Here is a 17,133-nt window from a genome sequence, read left to right as displayed (position 1 = left end):
TTATTTTCAACAGCAAAATGGACAAATACCCTTACACATCATACAGTTTCGATTTTTACTATAATTTAAGATTACTCTGACAGAAGATGTCAAGTTTCTTTGCTAACAGATGACACCAGCTTTCCTTGCTGACAAAATTACTGTTGCTGTCCTTTGCTGTTTACTACAAAATTTGAACAAGAAATTTTATGTAATCATAGACATGATGCTCTAAAACTTAGACTTTTGATGCAAAAATTAAGCACATATTCATAGAAAATGTAAGCACTTTAAAAATACGCCAATTGATACACAGCTTGAACATTTTAAAGTTTTGAATAATTCAAGAATTCTTAAACCAAAGGTTTGTTTTCATAATGATTTCGCTTTTACATTAAAAAAAAAGGTACTTCAAAAATTTTATTAGTTATTCATTTTTGAACAATGAAATCAAATAAACTGTAAAATCATAATGATGTTTTATTTCATGATCAGCAAAACAATTCATCATTACACTCACAAGTAAAATTATTCATTCGGAAATAATATTTACATCCATATTAACTACAGCACCCCGAACAAATGGGATTAGTTTCACAGAATTCGCTTGAAAGTGACAATAACCGATTCAAAAATGTCTTCTGGAAATCAGCAACGAGTCAAAATATTGTGCATGTTTTCAACGTTTCTCAGTGGAATAGAAACAAAAGCTGCTGCAAAATCGCACAAAATATGGACTAGAGGAGTGGAACATAAGTTAGTGAAATTAGAGTCCCAGGTTTTATTAGAAAGTCTTTTCCATTTGGGATGCAAAAGTTGTCATACAAGACCTAGAAAAAAACAACAAAGGTTACATATTACGAATTTTAACGAGGCAATGAATAGTAATACTTAACCCTCCAGAACGTGCGTCAAAATGAGTTGCCGATTGAGAATTTGTCTCGTATCACCTAAAGCCCTAAATCGTAGCTTAAGTAGCGACACATCCGCCATCTTGGGGACAAACGCTACTTTCTTCCTATGTTTGATATGATGAATTAGCCTGTTTTGCTTTTTGATTGTGGTGCCTCTTAATTGTGGATGAAAAGGGAGTTAATAAAAATCCACAATCAAGAAGCAAAGCAAGCTTTTTTATCATAGTAGACATGGGAAGAAAGCGGCGTTTAGCCCCAAGATGGCAAACGTGTTGCTACTTAATTTAGGGCTTAATATCACCTACTTCCCTCATTTTTTTTTTTTTTAATGTTTTACAGATACAAGTATTTCATTTACTGTTTATTCTAAACTCCACATATTATACAAAATAATAGTACTTGCTGAAGCAAATCAAATACTTGACGAAACAAAATAAAGTTTATTTTTTCTTGGTATGTTCATTCCGCTCACGGTTCACGAGGGTTCTAGCGGGTTGACAAAGTGAGAGTCAAATTAAACTATACAGTTGAATACTCAAGTAACAAACTTCATGAGTCTTCAGCATGGAGTGTAACTTAAAAAACGAAATCAACCATCCAGAGCCCAATACTGCACTTTGCTGACAAGGTTAATGTATCAGATTTTTACTTGCTAAAGCAAATAAAATACTTAACGAAACAAAATAAAACAAAAATTTTTTTTTTCTTCTTGGTGTGAGTATTTTACTTACGGGCAGGAGAGTTCTAGAGGGTTGACAAAGTGATCATCAAAGTACAATTTAATGTTTAAGTAACAATGCATTTCAGGAACTTTCAGCATGGAGTGTAACTTAAAGACGAAATCAACTATACAGAGCCCAATGTTGCACTTTGCTGACAAGGTTAAAGTATCAGATTTTTACGTTTTTTTTTTTTTTTTTTAACAAAATAAGTTGACAATACTAAACACAATTACACCACAACTCATAAGGGTTCTGAAGAGTTCTGAAGTTTCTGTTTTGCAGCTAGTTTCAAATTCTGACTTGAAGTTGCTGAAATCTCTCGTCTTTGCAATAAAATATTAATAGCAATAAAATTTTTAAAATGTAATCATATAATTATAAAATCTTGTGAAGATGTGAAATAAAAATGGATAGTTTTTAAATGGTTATAGATTTTAGTTTTCTGGCTCAAAGCTGCGATATTTGTGATTAAAATAGTTTATTTTGCATCACATTTCTGTCATAGTTCGAAGTTACTCTAGCTGAATACCTTTAAACCAGATTAATAATCTGTTCAACTTTTAACATAAAAATTAAGTTTCAATTTATTATTTCTTAATGTTTAGTAACTATATAATACTATAATATCACTTTTATGCCTATGGATGTAGTAATACTGTTATGAATAGGGAAGTAAAAATTACAGAAATTATGAATCAGATACCATAAAAGACATTAAAATGATATATCGTACATAAGCTAGTAAATATTAATTTTCGCACTTAGACCGAGTGCATTAAACCATGACGGCCTAATTTTGTGAAAAGAAAAACTTTACATTTATTGACCATTTCTAAAAAAGCGCGAATCCCAACCTTTGTATGCAGTAAACAAACGTTTTTACGCTCTCCAGAAAAATAGTGAAAATGTGATTTACGTTACTCTGACTTTGAGGTACAGATATTTTTTGGAACACATCAAATCTGAAGGCCAATCTCAGTTATAAAAAGGCAATTTACCCCCGTGATACCATGACGGTTTATTTTCTACTTTTTAAATAATATCAGATTATGCTTATTCATGAAGAGTAAATATCTACGTTTTGCTAATGTTCAATCATGAGTAATAGAATCCATGTTCTATGCTTTAATCGTAAAACATTGGAAAAGTATTGTCTTTAACCACATAGCCTATCATGAAATGAAGAGCTCGGGGCAAAAATGTGACAAGCCACAAAGAGTGACTTTTAGCAAAAATTGAAATAAACATGACAATGGATTATGTCATTTGAAGAAAAACATATCTGGGTTTTAGTATTGTATGGTATAGAATGTACAATGCCTTTGAAAAATTCTACAAATATTTTCTATATAAGTTGGAAACTGACCTACTGAAAAGTTTGCATCAGGTGGCATATCACATTCTTACCCCGAGCCCTTCAAATGTAATATAACAACTAATTTTTAAGACATTTTTTGAAAAAGCCGATATAATTCGAGCACGTGAAATTCGTATTTACTTACAAGTCTAATAATGTGAAATGATACGAAGTTGAAGAAACAAATAACGCGAAATTGTTGTTTACTTGCAACCCATTCTAGAGTTGAATGAATTCTAGAACTTGTCATTTATTGGATTCATTAATGAAGTATAGAGTGCTTTCAGCCATGTTTTGTCTTCTGTTCTGACACTCATTAACTATGAAATTCCTTCCTGTGCTCTAGGGGGTTGTAAATTATCGATTGTTACAAGGGTTTTGCTGCAGGATTTATTAAGGCTAGGCTTAACTTAGCTGTTACGTTGTTGATTGTCGATTATCAAGTTCAGTAGTTTTAAAATTCGTTCAGAAACTTTTAGATGTATGGGTTCATCTGCTATTAGACAATTTCTAGGGTTCGTAAATTATTGTTTGTTACAAGGGTTTTGCCTCAGAATTTATTAAGGTCAGACTTAACGTAGCTGTTGTGTTGTTGATTATCAAGTTCAGTAGTTTTAAAATTCGTTCAGAAACATTTAGATGTATGGGTTCATCTGCTATTAGACAATGTCTAGGATTCGTAAATTATTGCTTGTTTCAAGGGTTTTGCCTCAGAATTTATTAAGGTCAGACTTAACGTAGCTGTTGTGTTGTTGATTGTCGATTATCAAGTTCAGTAGTTTTAAAATTCGTTCAGAAACTTTTAAATGTATGGGCTCATCTACTATTAGACAATGTCTCTTGTTTCTTTTAGAGCGCGTGAATCCTTAAGTAAACGATACCTGACAATGTTTGTTTCCAGTTACAGTGGTTGCAAACACGGGCACTCCGATAGAAGGTTACGAGAGATCACTGGGACCTTCCAAAAATTTCTTTATTCAGCAAATTTTGTCTGACGATTCAGCAAAGTTCGAAGTTCTATTGGCAAAACTATCATAATTTGTCGAAATTAGGAGTACCATACGGCAAAATTTGGAGTTCCATTCGGCAAAATCTGAAATTACGCTCACCCAAAAAATTTAAGTCCGAGGTGCCCTTGGTTGTAAATTCTTGATTAAAATTTTTAAGCCTGAATTTTAGAATAAACGTGTTTTTGAATGATTTGTCTATTTTTGAATCATTTTTAAATACGCGATCTGTTTTACTGCTTGTTACATGTTTGTGGATTCGCGAATTCTAAAGTCTAAAATTTAGAATTAGAGTATTCTAATTCTAAAGCACGTTCAGAGTTTTTTCCGCTCTTAAAAACTAGACCAAACCGGTTGAACCAATAACTCATGAATTGCTAACTGCATCAGGATTTTGTGAAACTACGAATTCTCAAATTTATTCGAAAATCTGGTAATGGAACCTAAGGAGACTTGACCAATTTTTTTTATTTTATTTTATTTTATTTTATTTATTTGTTTATTTATTTTTGTAGAATAGTTAGAATGAACTAAAAAATATATTTTAATAATTTGTCTTGCACATTATTTATTACGGCTAAAAATAATAGCATAAGTCTCAGAAGAAATGGTACAAAAAAATTATATTCCTCAAGTCTGTGTATGGGTGAATATACGCTAGTTGAATTCCAATGGCGCATAGAAAATTGTTAGGTAAAACGTATTACATTATTGTTATTGTATGCATAATTAATGAAGAATATTGTCTTTTATTTGGACCACTCATTCAGTTTTCGGCAACAGTTTCATTTTAGCATTAATAGGTGAAAATATTTATATATGGTTTGCCTGTTTTCTACTTTTTGTACAAACACGTTCAGCGTTCTTTTTTAAATAACTTGGCATAATATTTTTTACCATAATCATACATCTAAATAAACATCAAAACAAATTTTATCCAAAAACATTGTAAAATTGTTTATTAACCTACAAAAAATTATTAATTTTCACGTGACATAGTAATTATGCCACCCTCACTAGGAGAAATTGAGACTCTAATTTAGCATTAAGATTGCTAAAAGATGTCATTGATCACGAATAACCAGCGTAATACAGACTAAAGTTAAAAGAAATCTAATGGGTTTGAGCAAAATTCAAATAATATTGTATCAATTCTCTTTGCAGTGCTACAAAGCGTGCTGTACCAGTCGTTTCAGTATTTCCCCTGATAAGTATATAATTCTAAATATTATCATTATCTAAATATACGTTTTGTACAATGCAATGCCTATTATTTGTAGGCATCACGAATTGCGTTCAAGTTCTGGTAAAAAGAACGCGTGATGTTGTTTTTATAGATTATGTGTGAATTTGTCCCTTTTCTGGCGTCACTCCTCTGGCAGTTTTAAAGCCAATAGTTAGCCACCTGAAGGTATATTTTCCCCTGGTGCATATAAAACAAAAAAATTCGAAAAATATCCGACTTTTATCATTGTAAATACAAAAATAACGACAACTAGTGAAATAAGGAATGTTAAACTAAACAGAAAATTTTTCTTCAGACACGCAAAAAATTCATTTACTGTACATTCACATAGATCGGTCAAGTGTCCCTAGATCTAGGAAGACTTGACCCAACGATTAGGGAGACACGATTCACCTTCATGAATGTAAGAAGGGTCATAGATACTGAAATCAAAAACGCAGCTGTGATGTTGTTTTATGCTTTAAGCGAATGAACAAATGTTCACTCTTTACGTGAAGTGTTACACATTTTTTAAAAATTAATCTTACTCTACATCAGCAGAAAAGCAGAAGTCTAATTCAAAACTTGATCAGCTCAGATCTAAACAATATTTTAGTTATTTTAATAAGTAGCAAATCATTGGGCTTATTAATATTTTAGTTATTTGTCAAAAAAAAAAAAAATACCAGGCCAAAATATTTTATTTATTCATTAAGTAAAAAAAAAATCAGACCTTCATACTCCCACTATTAGAGTTATTGCTGAAATAAAATTAAATCATTTGGCGTAAATCACAATATTTTAGCCATTCAGAAACGAAAATTCGTTGAAAAAACATGGAATAATACTTTGGGTCAAAGCTCCCTAGGTAGCTTTTTTTTTTTTTGTCTATCTTAAATTTTTTGCAACTTTGATCGATAAAAACAAATCATTACGGCTAGGTCAAAATATTTTAGTTTTTGACAAACAATAATTCACTGAAAAAGCATCAAGTTAAACAAAAACATCAAATTAGTCTTTTGGTCAAGTCTCCCTAGTTAGCTAGGGTAAAAGTTCCCAAGGTAGCTTTCTTTTCTTTACCATAATCTTTTAGCAACTTAGATTAAAGTTATATAAAACATATAAAACTACTACATATCAATATATAGCTTGAAAAGAGACTAAAACATGTATTTTTTAAAAATTCATTTCCCTCAAAACTGGAGGTTAAAATTCAACAAATTCCAAAATCTACAAACTTTACTTGAAAGGTACAGTATCATTCAACACTGAATTTCTTGTAAACCACTGAAATTCTGTAATGGCTTCGCCCTGCAAAATATTGTTGTGTGATTGGTCAAGCAATAATATGTCGAAAATTTTCCCTAAATATCTTTGTCATGGAAAAAATCCCCATGGGTCAAACCTCCCCCAGTTTCCCCTATTCGGATTCCACAGAATCTAGTTTCCATAAACTTTAGAGGCTTGGAGGAATCGCAACGTGAATAAAATTTCCACAGAGTAGAAGTTAATATTGAGCTCAAGACTTTAAATCAATGTATGAATTCCTATCCGTAGTATCCTAGCATCTTCTTAATTTATTTAATATATAGCATGTAAAGCAAGAAAAATCTTTTTAAAGCTAAACCAAAATAAAAGCTAACTACCTTTTAAGACCGCGCAGTTAAGGTGGAAAATATATTAAATTCGAGAAATATATGATTTTCACGGAAAAAAAAAAGCAAAATATATCTGCAGTTTCTTTTGAAATAAAATACATTTCTTCGGATTCTAGGAAATTAATAGAAAAAATATTAACTTAATATGATTTGAATTGCATCTCCTACTATTTACTTTACTTTTCTAAAATTACTTTCCCTAACATTAAATTTACCGTACTACACTAATCATCGATGTAAAGACGAGAATCATTAATAATGAAGCACAATTTTCTTAAATGCTTTTAGCAAGGTATTAAAGAATAAATTTTGTCATGCTATCGTATTATTCATGTCTTTCAGAAGTTTTAAGTTTTATTATAAATTTTGAAACGTCAAGGATTTAAACAAATGCAGTCAGTTGATTACTATTGATTGGAAAACATTACGCTTTACTGAATGAAATAAAGGTATTATAGTGTTTAAATGCAAGTAAGTATCAAAGTTTATCTTCGATCTAATTATCTCTTTTAAAATTGTTTTTAAATTACTATGAATGCTTTTAGATATCTTTATGGGAAAAGTTTAGGGCACGATAACTTAATTGTTTTACTTATGGTTATAAAATTATACTTTTACGCTAATATAGGTACAAAGATACATACAGATAAGTGAAACATTTTTCAGTGATTCAGGAATGAGCTTTGAATAAATTGGGCTTATAATTTAAGAAAAAACGATTTATAAATTATTTCAATAAATTAGTTTGACTTTTGATTTAAGTAATCAAATAACAATAAGAGAGTATTTTTGCATTGATTTTTTTACTCCGATTTTTAAGCTCCACATAAAAAGTTTAGACGAATAACTCAATCATTTAGGAGCCCACACTGTTAAAACTACGTGTTGCATTTGGCACCTTTCAGGGGTAAAACGCTTGCAGCACCTGTGGCACCCAATAGGGAGCCAAAATGGCATCATAACTAGGATGAAAAATGGCACCCTTAACCCAACGTGCACCAGGTGTGAAAAAATGGAACCCTAGGAGAAAAAAATGGCACCTTCACTGTTTTGTCTTGTGTGCGTGTTTTGAATACAATTGTATATAGTTTTATTTATTGTTTTGATTCATGATATACGAAGTCTTGGTACATTTTTCACTTTGAATGCAGTTCTGAAAGGGATTAACACTTGTAAAGGCATTTTATAACATTTCAGACTTTCCAACATAGTTCAAAAGCGTTCATGATTTTAATTCGTCTGTCCGTGCCCTAACTTTCGTATATTCTCTTTGATTGCTCAGCAATTTTAATATGTTGTTTTTGACATTTATTTCACTATAATCCGTACCGAAAATGAAGAGTTGGGGTATTTATAGATGTATCATTTACAGTAACAGCCAAAAATAATTTTAGAACCATTTGGGGAGTGCGGGGTATAGTGGGACACGGGGCACAGTGGGAAAAATGATATTTTCCTACTATGCAAAATCATACAAATCAAAAAAAACCCCACAATTTAGTTAACTTGTATGACAACACTGGAAATTGGCCATTTCGACACTTCATTTTTTTTTAAGTTGCAGTCATCTTTACTTCTACTATCATTGCCGTGTAAATCAGGTAAGTTTTAATTTTTGAATTTCAGTTGTAAATTATTGTTCAATGTTGAATATCAATGCATTAACTTTAAGCTTCAAGTTTCTCAATTATATTGCGTTGTTTTTTTTCTGGAAATAAAATTTATTCAGTTTTTGAGACTTGTTTTAAGAGTTTGAGTCTTGCTTTTTTTTTACTTCCTCGGGAGTACAGTGGAACATATCCATTGGAGTTCAGTGCGACAGCATTTCACAGCTTCCTCGTCAACATAAGTGAACATATTTTAAGAAAATGCAAAGTAAATACACTTTTCAACATTTAGATTTGACATTAAATAAATTATGGTCATTAGTTTTAAGAGGTATCATACAAACAATAGCTTTAATGACTTGACAGTTAAACATCCTTATGAAAATTGTTTCTAACATCCTGTATTTTACTGGTATTGTTACATTGATATTGTTAAGATGTTCCACAAAAATTGTAATCTTTAATCATTTTTTTAATAATTTTTCATATTCAAACATCTAATAAAATTGTTATATTTAATTAAACATTAAGAGAATTTTAAAATAATAAAAATAATAAAATTACATAAAGAATTATACTACCCTTCCAATTTTTTTCCTTTATGATTTTGTTTAGTGTTCCTTCGATATTTTCATTGCCTGAAACATTATTTTGGAAAAATATTTCAAATTTTATGCGTGGTTTGTAATTAAAAATTGTTTACAAATTCTGTCGCTTAAAAACTGCTTTAATATTGTTTGTGTACCGTAATCTCAATCTGAATTTAGTAAAAGTAAATATTTTCAGAAAATAGCTGATTCTAATTGTGCATTTCTCGGTGTCCTACTATACCCCAAACCCTGTCCCATTATGCCCCCCGATGGGGCACAGTGGGACACTCCGACAGCCTTTCGAAATTTCATTTTTTTCAAACAAAAACGAATGAGGATAAATTATGAAAAAAAAAAATCAGTGATAGCTAAAGAGATCTGCAATGGTACCCTGTAATTAAAATTTACTTAAAATTAGAATTAAAGAAATTACAACAAATCAAAAGAAAACTGTCCTACTGTGCCCCGCTCTCCCCTACAACTGCAAATTAACGGGCTGACGACGATTTGTTAATGTTTCCGGGTAGCAAATTAACTCAGCACCACTATCAACAAGGAATTTTAATCTGGTCTGGTCTTAGAAACAGGAAGAAGTAATCTGTACTTCTGTAAGCACAATGTACTGCAAATCAATTGAAAGGAACGGCTAATTATTTTTCCGACCAAGTGCATTTCGAAGCTTTTTTCCTATATTTAGAAGGATATTTTAATAAGATTAGAATGATATAATTTTCGTGTACCATCAACTAAGTATTGTCTAGTTTTAGACTTAGAACTAGATGCTCTATTACAAAACCTATTGTTATTTCGAAATCTGGAACAAGATAAACGTTCCATCGAAAATTTTAACTCTATAATTTCATTTTTAATTGCTTCCATTGTGGAACTATTTTAAACACTAGAAATTGCAAGTGAACGATTTGAAATTGCATTAATTTTATCTGCAATTAAAGCTAAACCAGCAAAATTATCCGTAGAGGCTGATAAAACTTGCAAGGCAAACGTTGCAACTATAAATTATGCAAAAATTTTCCTCAATGTTTTTACCTGCCAAATTCTGCATTTCGTTTAGCAAATGAGAAGGCAGACTATCGTCTAATTGAAGATCACGCAATAACTTTTGAAGTTTAATTGGTTCCGATTGAACAAAATAGGTCAGAATTTTGTCTTTCAATTTTGAATAGTATGCATTATCAGTCGGCGCATTCAGAATCAATTCTTTAACGCAAGATAGATCCTTTGTATCTAAAGCAGCTACGACGTTTTGAAATTTTGTTAATTCAATAACAATGCCAATTAGTGTAAATTGGGGTTTAATTTCAGTAAACTATAAACCAATAACTCAGGGCCAGTTTCCCAAAAAGGAGAGGTGTTTTAAACGCAACTCTGGAAAATTCGAATTTTGAATCACTTGAAACGTTAACATTTTCGTACGATTTTTCCTCAGACATAATTTGAAATAAACTTTATCATAACACAGTTTAATTATACATTTTTATAAATACAGGGAAATTGAATAGAATTTCTAAGTAATATAGCAGTTCAATTGAATAGAATTTTTTAGCAATATAGCTGATCAATCCGGACCGAAAAGTAAGTCCTCACACAGATAACAAATACCGGCAATGAAAATAAACAATGCTTCCTTCCCCCAACTGCAGGATTTAAGCATGAGGTTTTCACACATGTACGAATTCAAACATAAGAAACGTGCAAACCCCCGCTTTGAGTTATAACTTAAATACTTCAGCGTTGAAATATTGACCACCAAATGTTTTAAGATTTGTCACGAAAGTGCAAAGTTAGAATTGGTCACTAAAATATAGAATTCAACCACAAAAAAGAACGGGTCACCAGTGCAGCAGTTCATTTTTTATAGCTTAATATAGACGCTGAAATGATCAGATTTCTACTTGAAAATATAATTGTGACTTTAATTTTTAGCCTGTTTAAAATGTTGCACTTAGATTGCATTTCAACAAAACAGTAACAGAGGAACTTAAAATGGTAGCAAGCAACTTGCTTGCATAGGTCGCGACAAGCTTTCATATTTTCAATCACGTAATTAGATTTGCATTTTGGTGCTGCCACACTGCTATTACGTGGGCTGTTGGCACATTTATTAGCACCGTTCTTCCAGTGAGGAGCCAAAAAGCATCGTAATCATAGTTCCAAGCCTCCACTGCAACCTCAGGCACCATCTTTTCACCCTAGGGTGAAAAGCTTCGCCCGTTAAGTGTTTTTGGTTTTTACAGTGCACTATAAAATTTTCATATTGCATGCAAATCGTAATGAAATCGTTGAACCTAATTAAAAAAAAAGACAAGAGCTGTTGTACATAGGCATTTTACCAAAGTTATTGATATCACATGTAAAAGGCGTAGAAGGGAGGGGATCACAGTGGGGCAGTTTTCATTTCTTATGTCATAAAGTCTTTAGTTTTAGTTCTAACGAAATTTCAGTTGAAAAACACAATTATAGAACACTTTGGAAATCAGTAATTTTTTTTCATGGTTTTTCCTCATTGTATTTTTTTTTTAAATTATTTTCAAAAGGCTTTTAAGTGTTCCCACTGTGCCCCCACGTGGGGCACAGTGGGATATTGAGAAAACTCTTTAAAATCAGCTATATTATGAAAGCATACTATTAACTATTAAATACAGTTTGAAACATACATAGTATACAAAACATATGGAAACAGTTTTTAAAAGACAAGGCTTAATAATTAAGTAACATTGAATGCAAAACTGAAGGTTAAGAAAATAAAATGACAAAATGTCAAAAATAATCAAAACTTCATTCTAACCTAGGAAAACACATTGATGTCCATTGGTAAATTAGTTTTAAATCTTGATGTTCAAAAATTTACAGATTTACCTTGCATTATTCTACCATGTTTACTTTATAGCGGGGAATGTTGGAAGTTCAATAGCTCGCTGTCCCTTTACACCCCCAAAACAGAGTTTTTAAAGCAAGAGTCAAAAGTTGTACAAAATTTATTAAAGATGTATAGTATACATTACTTGTGCAATTAAATTACTGTGCGTTAAATTATTGCATTGATATTGATTATTTAAAAATAGTCCATCCCTCAAATTCAAAATACTTAGTAAAACCGTAGCAAAAATGAAAAGGGCTATAGCTTTCCCACAAGATGAGATGTTGCATTGGCTGGTCTCCACGGTACCGCCTTACTGGTTAACTAAACTATGATGCACTTCTTAAAGTTTTAGTATTTGAATCATAGGAAGGGGGGGGGGGAATTCTATTCATCTCATCACTTGTCCCAAACAGCAAAACCTTGTTATTTCCGTGCTTTTAGCTATAATTACCATGTTCACAAAATTATGTGTTATTGCTGAAATTGAACGATCCGTCTCAAAAAAAGTCTTCGAAATTGTGACGAAACTGGTATTGTGCTACGCCACCACGCAATCACCATTTAAACGAAACATAATATTCTATAACTAACCAATCTTATTAATCAATTTTAAAAAATCATCATTTTATCTTTAAAATTAAATCCTCGACATCCAATGGGACATTTTGTATTTTCATTGTGTTATGACGAAAATATTATCAACTTAATGGTGCATCTCATGCATATCTCATTATTGAAATAAACATGCTTCCTGTCTCCTTAAAAGTAGATTATGCTAGCTAATTAATAACCATGACGAACTAGGAGCATGCCTTAAATTGTTTAATTTACCATGGCTCCTTTCAGCATAACATAAACTCAAAATTAGCTTTCGACAAACTCCATGAATAAACAATCATAAGGATCTATAATTGTACTTAACAAAGGGTGGAAACGCCATCTTAGCTAATCCAAAGCGGAAAGAAACATGCTTCTTCAACACACCCATGAAATTTAGAATGGGTATCAAAATAACTCGGAATCGGGTATAGATGAAGATATATGAGGCTTACGCCCCTTGTCTCTTGAAAGGTATGATTACGAGCATTTAGAGAGCTTTGAGCAGGGCACGGGTGCTGAAGATTCAAGTTACAGTTCGGCTGAATTGCTTTAACTGAATCAAGAAATTGATAGCCTGGATATATTTTTAGATACACATCGTTGCTGTTGGAATAACATTAAATATTTTTCGATGATTTGATTGATTTTTCCGTTTGTTTTTGTGGATCAGGATTGCGTCTTTCTTCACTTGGGTAATTTCTAGTTTTGCTTGAAGATAATTGAATCTTACCACACCCAAGCATATTTTATTGTATTTGTCGTTAATAAAATGTTAGCATTCATGTTGATAAAATTTTAGAGACACTTTAATTTAAAATCACAACTACTGCTTTTTCATTTTCGCAATAAATATAATATCTAAATATTATTTTGTAAGAAGTATGGGGAAACAATAACTGATCAGCTTTTGTTAAAATTCATACTTGCGTTGCATGTGATATTTTCTAATGTATACTCTTTTTAAAACCAATTTTGACATTTTATTTGCAGCGAAAGGTTGCATGAGTATTTATTTTCTTTCGTTTAATCAATTGTTTTTCAGTTTATTTTTTTCGTTCACTCTTTCGTCCAACACCTTAAGCAAATCGAATAAAAAATAATCTCCGCTAAAAAAAACCATTGCTATCAGTTCTTCCTCCTATCAAAAGTGTTCAACGGAGGGGTAAACTTGGGACTTTCCGTGGGTAAAGAGGAGTACATGAATCGGATCATCGGTTCGTCACAAAGCATAAATATGAACATTATTATTAAAATCAACAAGTATTATTAAAATCATGCGTATCAAATCAAGCTATCTAATTTGTAATCGTTAGTGATTTGTAAAAAAAAAACATTATGAACGAGAAGATTTTAGTGCTTAGGCAATCAACTTGGAACACGACTTCCGATGTGTGTTGACCAAAATTGCACAAAATATTAATTTTTAGAAACAAGCAATATCTGTACCTACAACTTTTTGGTTTAATTACAAATTGCTGAAAAACAGGTGTTTTCTTAGTTTGAATGATTCAAAAAAATTATAAGTATTTTTTCCGTAGTTAAAAAAAATCAAGGCCTAATTTGTTTTTAGAATCAAGTAGTTTTCGAACATTTCTAGAAGTATGATCCTCTTTATGGGCAATAGCCGTAAAAAGGTTCAAAACCGCTGGCTTAGAGTTATTTTTTTTCCATTTAACAGATAAATAGTGGAAAAAAATAATAAGAAGAAATATATGTATTTTTCATAGCGAGACATACATATGAACAACATTCTAAATACAGAATTTTGTGTCAACTTTAGGTCTTTATACACAAAACAACTGATTTAGTAAAAGGGCTGGAACTTACAAAGATGCCTCAGAAGGCGCAGCACCAGTATCTCATAATCAGATGCATACTGAGCAATACGTTTCCATAGTATTCCATATTCACTCTTTTCAACCGGACAAACTTCTTTCGCATTCCAAAAAATGACCTTTTAAAAAGCTTTGTATCTATATTTTGATTGAATCAACAATCTTATTTCCAATATCTATAGAAAGTTCGTAGTTTTTTCGACAGCTTCATTTTATTCACTTTTTGATGTCTTGCCAGATAAAGGGCAAAACATTTCAACAAAAAAGAATCATATGTTTTACTTCCGAGATTCGATATCAACCATATTAAATTTCAATTCAATTAATTTGCTCCATTTCTTGGAGAGACGACTTTCTCTCGTTACAACTACATACTATTTCTCTCTTAATGCCTCACTATTTAATCTTAGAAGTACGGGAGGGGTCATTTTGACCCTAAGCAAACTTTTTTTACCAACTGCTTCTCTGTATTTTCACAAAAAGAAAAAAAAACTGAATCTTTTCTTGACTTTTTCTAAATCATCGTGCTGTGTCATAATATCAAGTTTTCAAGAAAACTCTATTTTATTTAAAAACCAAACTAAATAGTTTTACTTAAATTGTGAGCAGGAGTCATTTTGACCTTTTTGAATAAAAAAGGACTGTAAACATACTTATTGATGCTGAAACAGCAGAAACTCAAAAATGCCTATTAGAGAATATCATTGCACAAACTTGAAGCATTCATAATATTTTTTACATAAAAGCGGCACTAGCCGCTAGTTTCTGAAATGCAACTGAAACAGCGCTGGTTCTTTTGAGTATTTTAAATTTTTTAAAACTACTTCATTATATGTCCTTAGTCTTTGCATCCTTTAAATAAACTGCATTTATTATAGATATATTTATCTTAAACTGATTTTTTACAGATGTATAACATTACGTAGGGAACTATGCACATTTCTCTTCATAGGGTCAAAATGACCCCTGCCGTATTTCTAGGTATGCAAAGAGCTCCTTAATTCTAGTGTTAATACCTATAGTTGAACTGAAGAATTAAATTTCGTAGTTTATAGCAACAATGGTCCTATTACAGTGTTAAATTATTACTAATTTGTAAAATCAATAAATATGAAATTACTGGAAACTCTATCAATAGTATCCATCATCTCTTCACTTGATGACTTGTTCTTCCACTAGGTACTCCGACAAAGAGTCGAAAAAAACATTTATATAACCAACTCAACTTGATGTCAGCAGTTTATGTTGGTTAGATTTTGTAAATAACTATATGCCCTTTTCACAAGAAAAATAAATTGAGTGACAACGGAGTCATTTTCCACATTCAACTGTAAAACTTCACTTAAGGCTAAGTTGTAATCAACTTCCAGTTAAGTTGCACTCGACTTGATGTCAGCAGTATGTGTTGGTCACAAATTCTGTAAACAGTTTTGGAATCTTTTTTTACAAGTATAGGACATAAGAGTGACAAAGGAGTGAGTCATTTGTACATCCCACAGCACAGTGAAGTTGGCCATCAGTTGAGTTCGGAATCTACCACTAGAAAAATAGTTGCTCCTGTCACAAAAGCAATAAATTCTTCTAAAATCGGGAAAATAAAGAAATTCACCCAGAAGAATCATTTTATTACAGTATTCAAGGGATTTTCTTTTCTTTTTTTTTTTTTTGAATAATAGCTTTTCCGCTCCCTCTATTTCAATATCAAAGCTCTAAATATTGATAGAGTTTCGTTTTATTTTTTTAATCCTTTTTACGACCACCTAACTAAATAGCAATTGAGGAGGCCACGGATACCACTGATAGAAATGTTTGTAATTTTTATATTTATTGACAACGAAGATACAATACCAACCCATGACATTTCCAGATGACTTGCTGATACAGTAACAACCCATGAAATTTCCAGATGACTTGCTGATATCCATTTTAATACTAAAGATTTAAATTAATGTCTCCGGTTCTTGAACTCCAAGTGAGATGAGCCGGTGGAATATCTTCCCCACAGTTTTCCGTATGCCTGTCTCGACCCCGGATGACATGTCTGGACTGACAGATGCAGGGGAGTGCAGTTTTTATTAGATATTATCGAAAAACATTTTTGCTCTGCAATCACAAAGCCGAATAAATATCTAACTGGGGACTTAACAATAGATGATGAATTGCTATGAGCTACTTTTTCTGGGAATTTCTGCTTTTTATTTTACCTACGGACCAAATTCAAATTTTAAGTTTTACTAAATGACAAAATAAATAAATAAATAAAGGAAAATTTGAAAAAAAATAAAACTGTAAGCATCTAAGATTTGGGCAAAGGAGAAAAAATATCAAATTCTAAAATTTATTTTCATTAAGTAAAATTGAGCAAGTGAAAATATATTTTAAAGAGCACAATGCAGTAAAGAGTGAAAAAATAATATTCAAAACCAAAGCATATTTTAAGTCATCATCGTTCGAATCTTTTTTTTTTTTTTTTCAATTTCAATTTTTTTTTTCTTTTTACTCAAATCATATTAAAGTCAACTTTTGCGAAGCAAAAGCCCATTTCTTTTTAAAGCATTTTTTTCGCACATATCCTTGTTTAAAAAAAAAAAGCCCTTGTACCATTTTTGAGGAAAAAATGTTAATAAGCGGTCATGAAATAAAATAGTTCTACCGAAAACCTAATGAGTTTATTTGCTAATTAAATAAGTAAAAACACAGAAGCAGTATTATGTTTTTCACAGTGTAATTAGTATATTGGTAATGTGATTCATCGGCG

General features: G+C 31.3%; 1 protein-coding gene across 2 annotated transcripts in view; it reads right to left on the bottom strand.

Annotated features, from left to right (window-relative positions):
* Nucleotides 1–482: 482 nt before the first annotated feature.
* The window catches only part of LOC129231420 (uncharacterized), a 126,603-nt gene continuing 109,952 nt past the window's right edge, over nt 483–17,133 (bottom strand). For both annotated transcript variants that reach the window (XM_054865732.1, XM_054865731.1), the window contains one exon: nt 483–809. In XM_054865732.1, the coding sequence (XP_054721707.1) occupies nt 717–809 (93 nt within the window). In that variant the 3' untranslated portion in view covers nt 483–716. The remainder of the gene's footprint in view (nt 810–17,133) is intronic.

The sequence above is a fragment of the Uloborus diversus genome, chromosome 10 (assembly GCF_026930045.1).
Source record: "Uloborus diversus isolate 005 chromosome 10, Udiv.v.3.1, whole genome shotgun sequence".
Classification (NCBI taxonomy): Eukaryota; Metazoa; Arthropoda; class Arachnida; order Araneae; family Uloboridae; genus Uloborus; species Uloborus diversus.
Note: the sequence above shows the minus strand (reverse complement) of the source record. Positions and strands in the feature narration are given on the sequence as shown.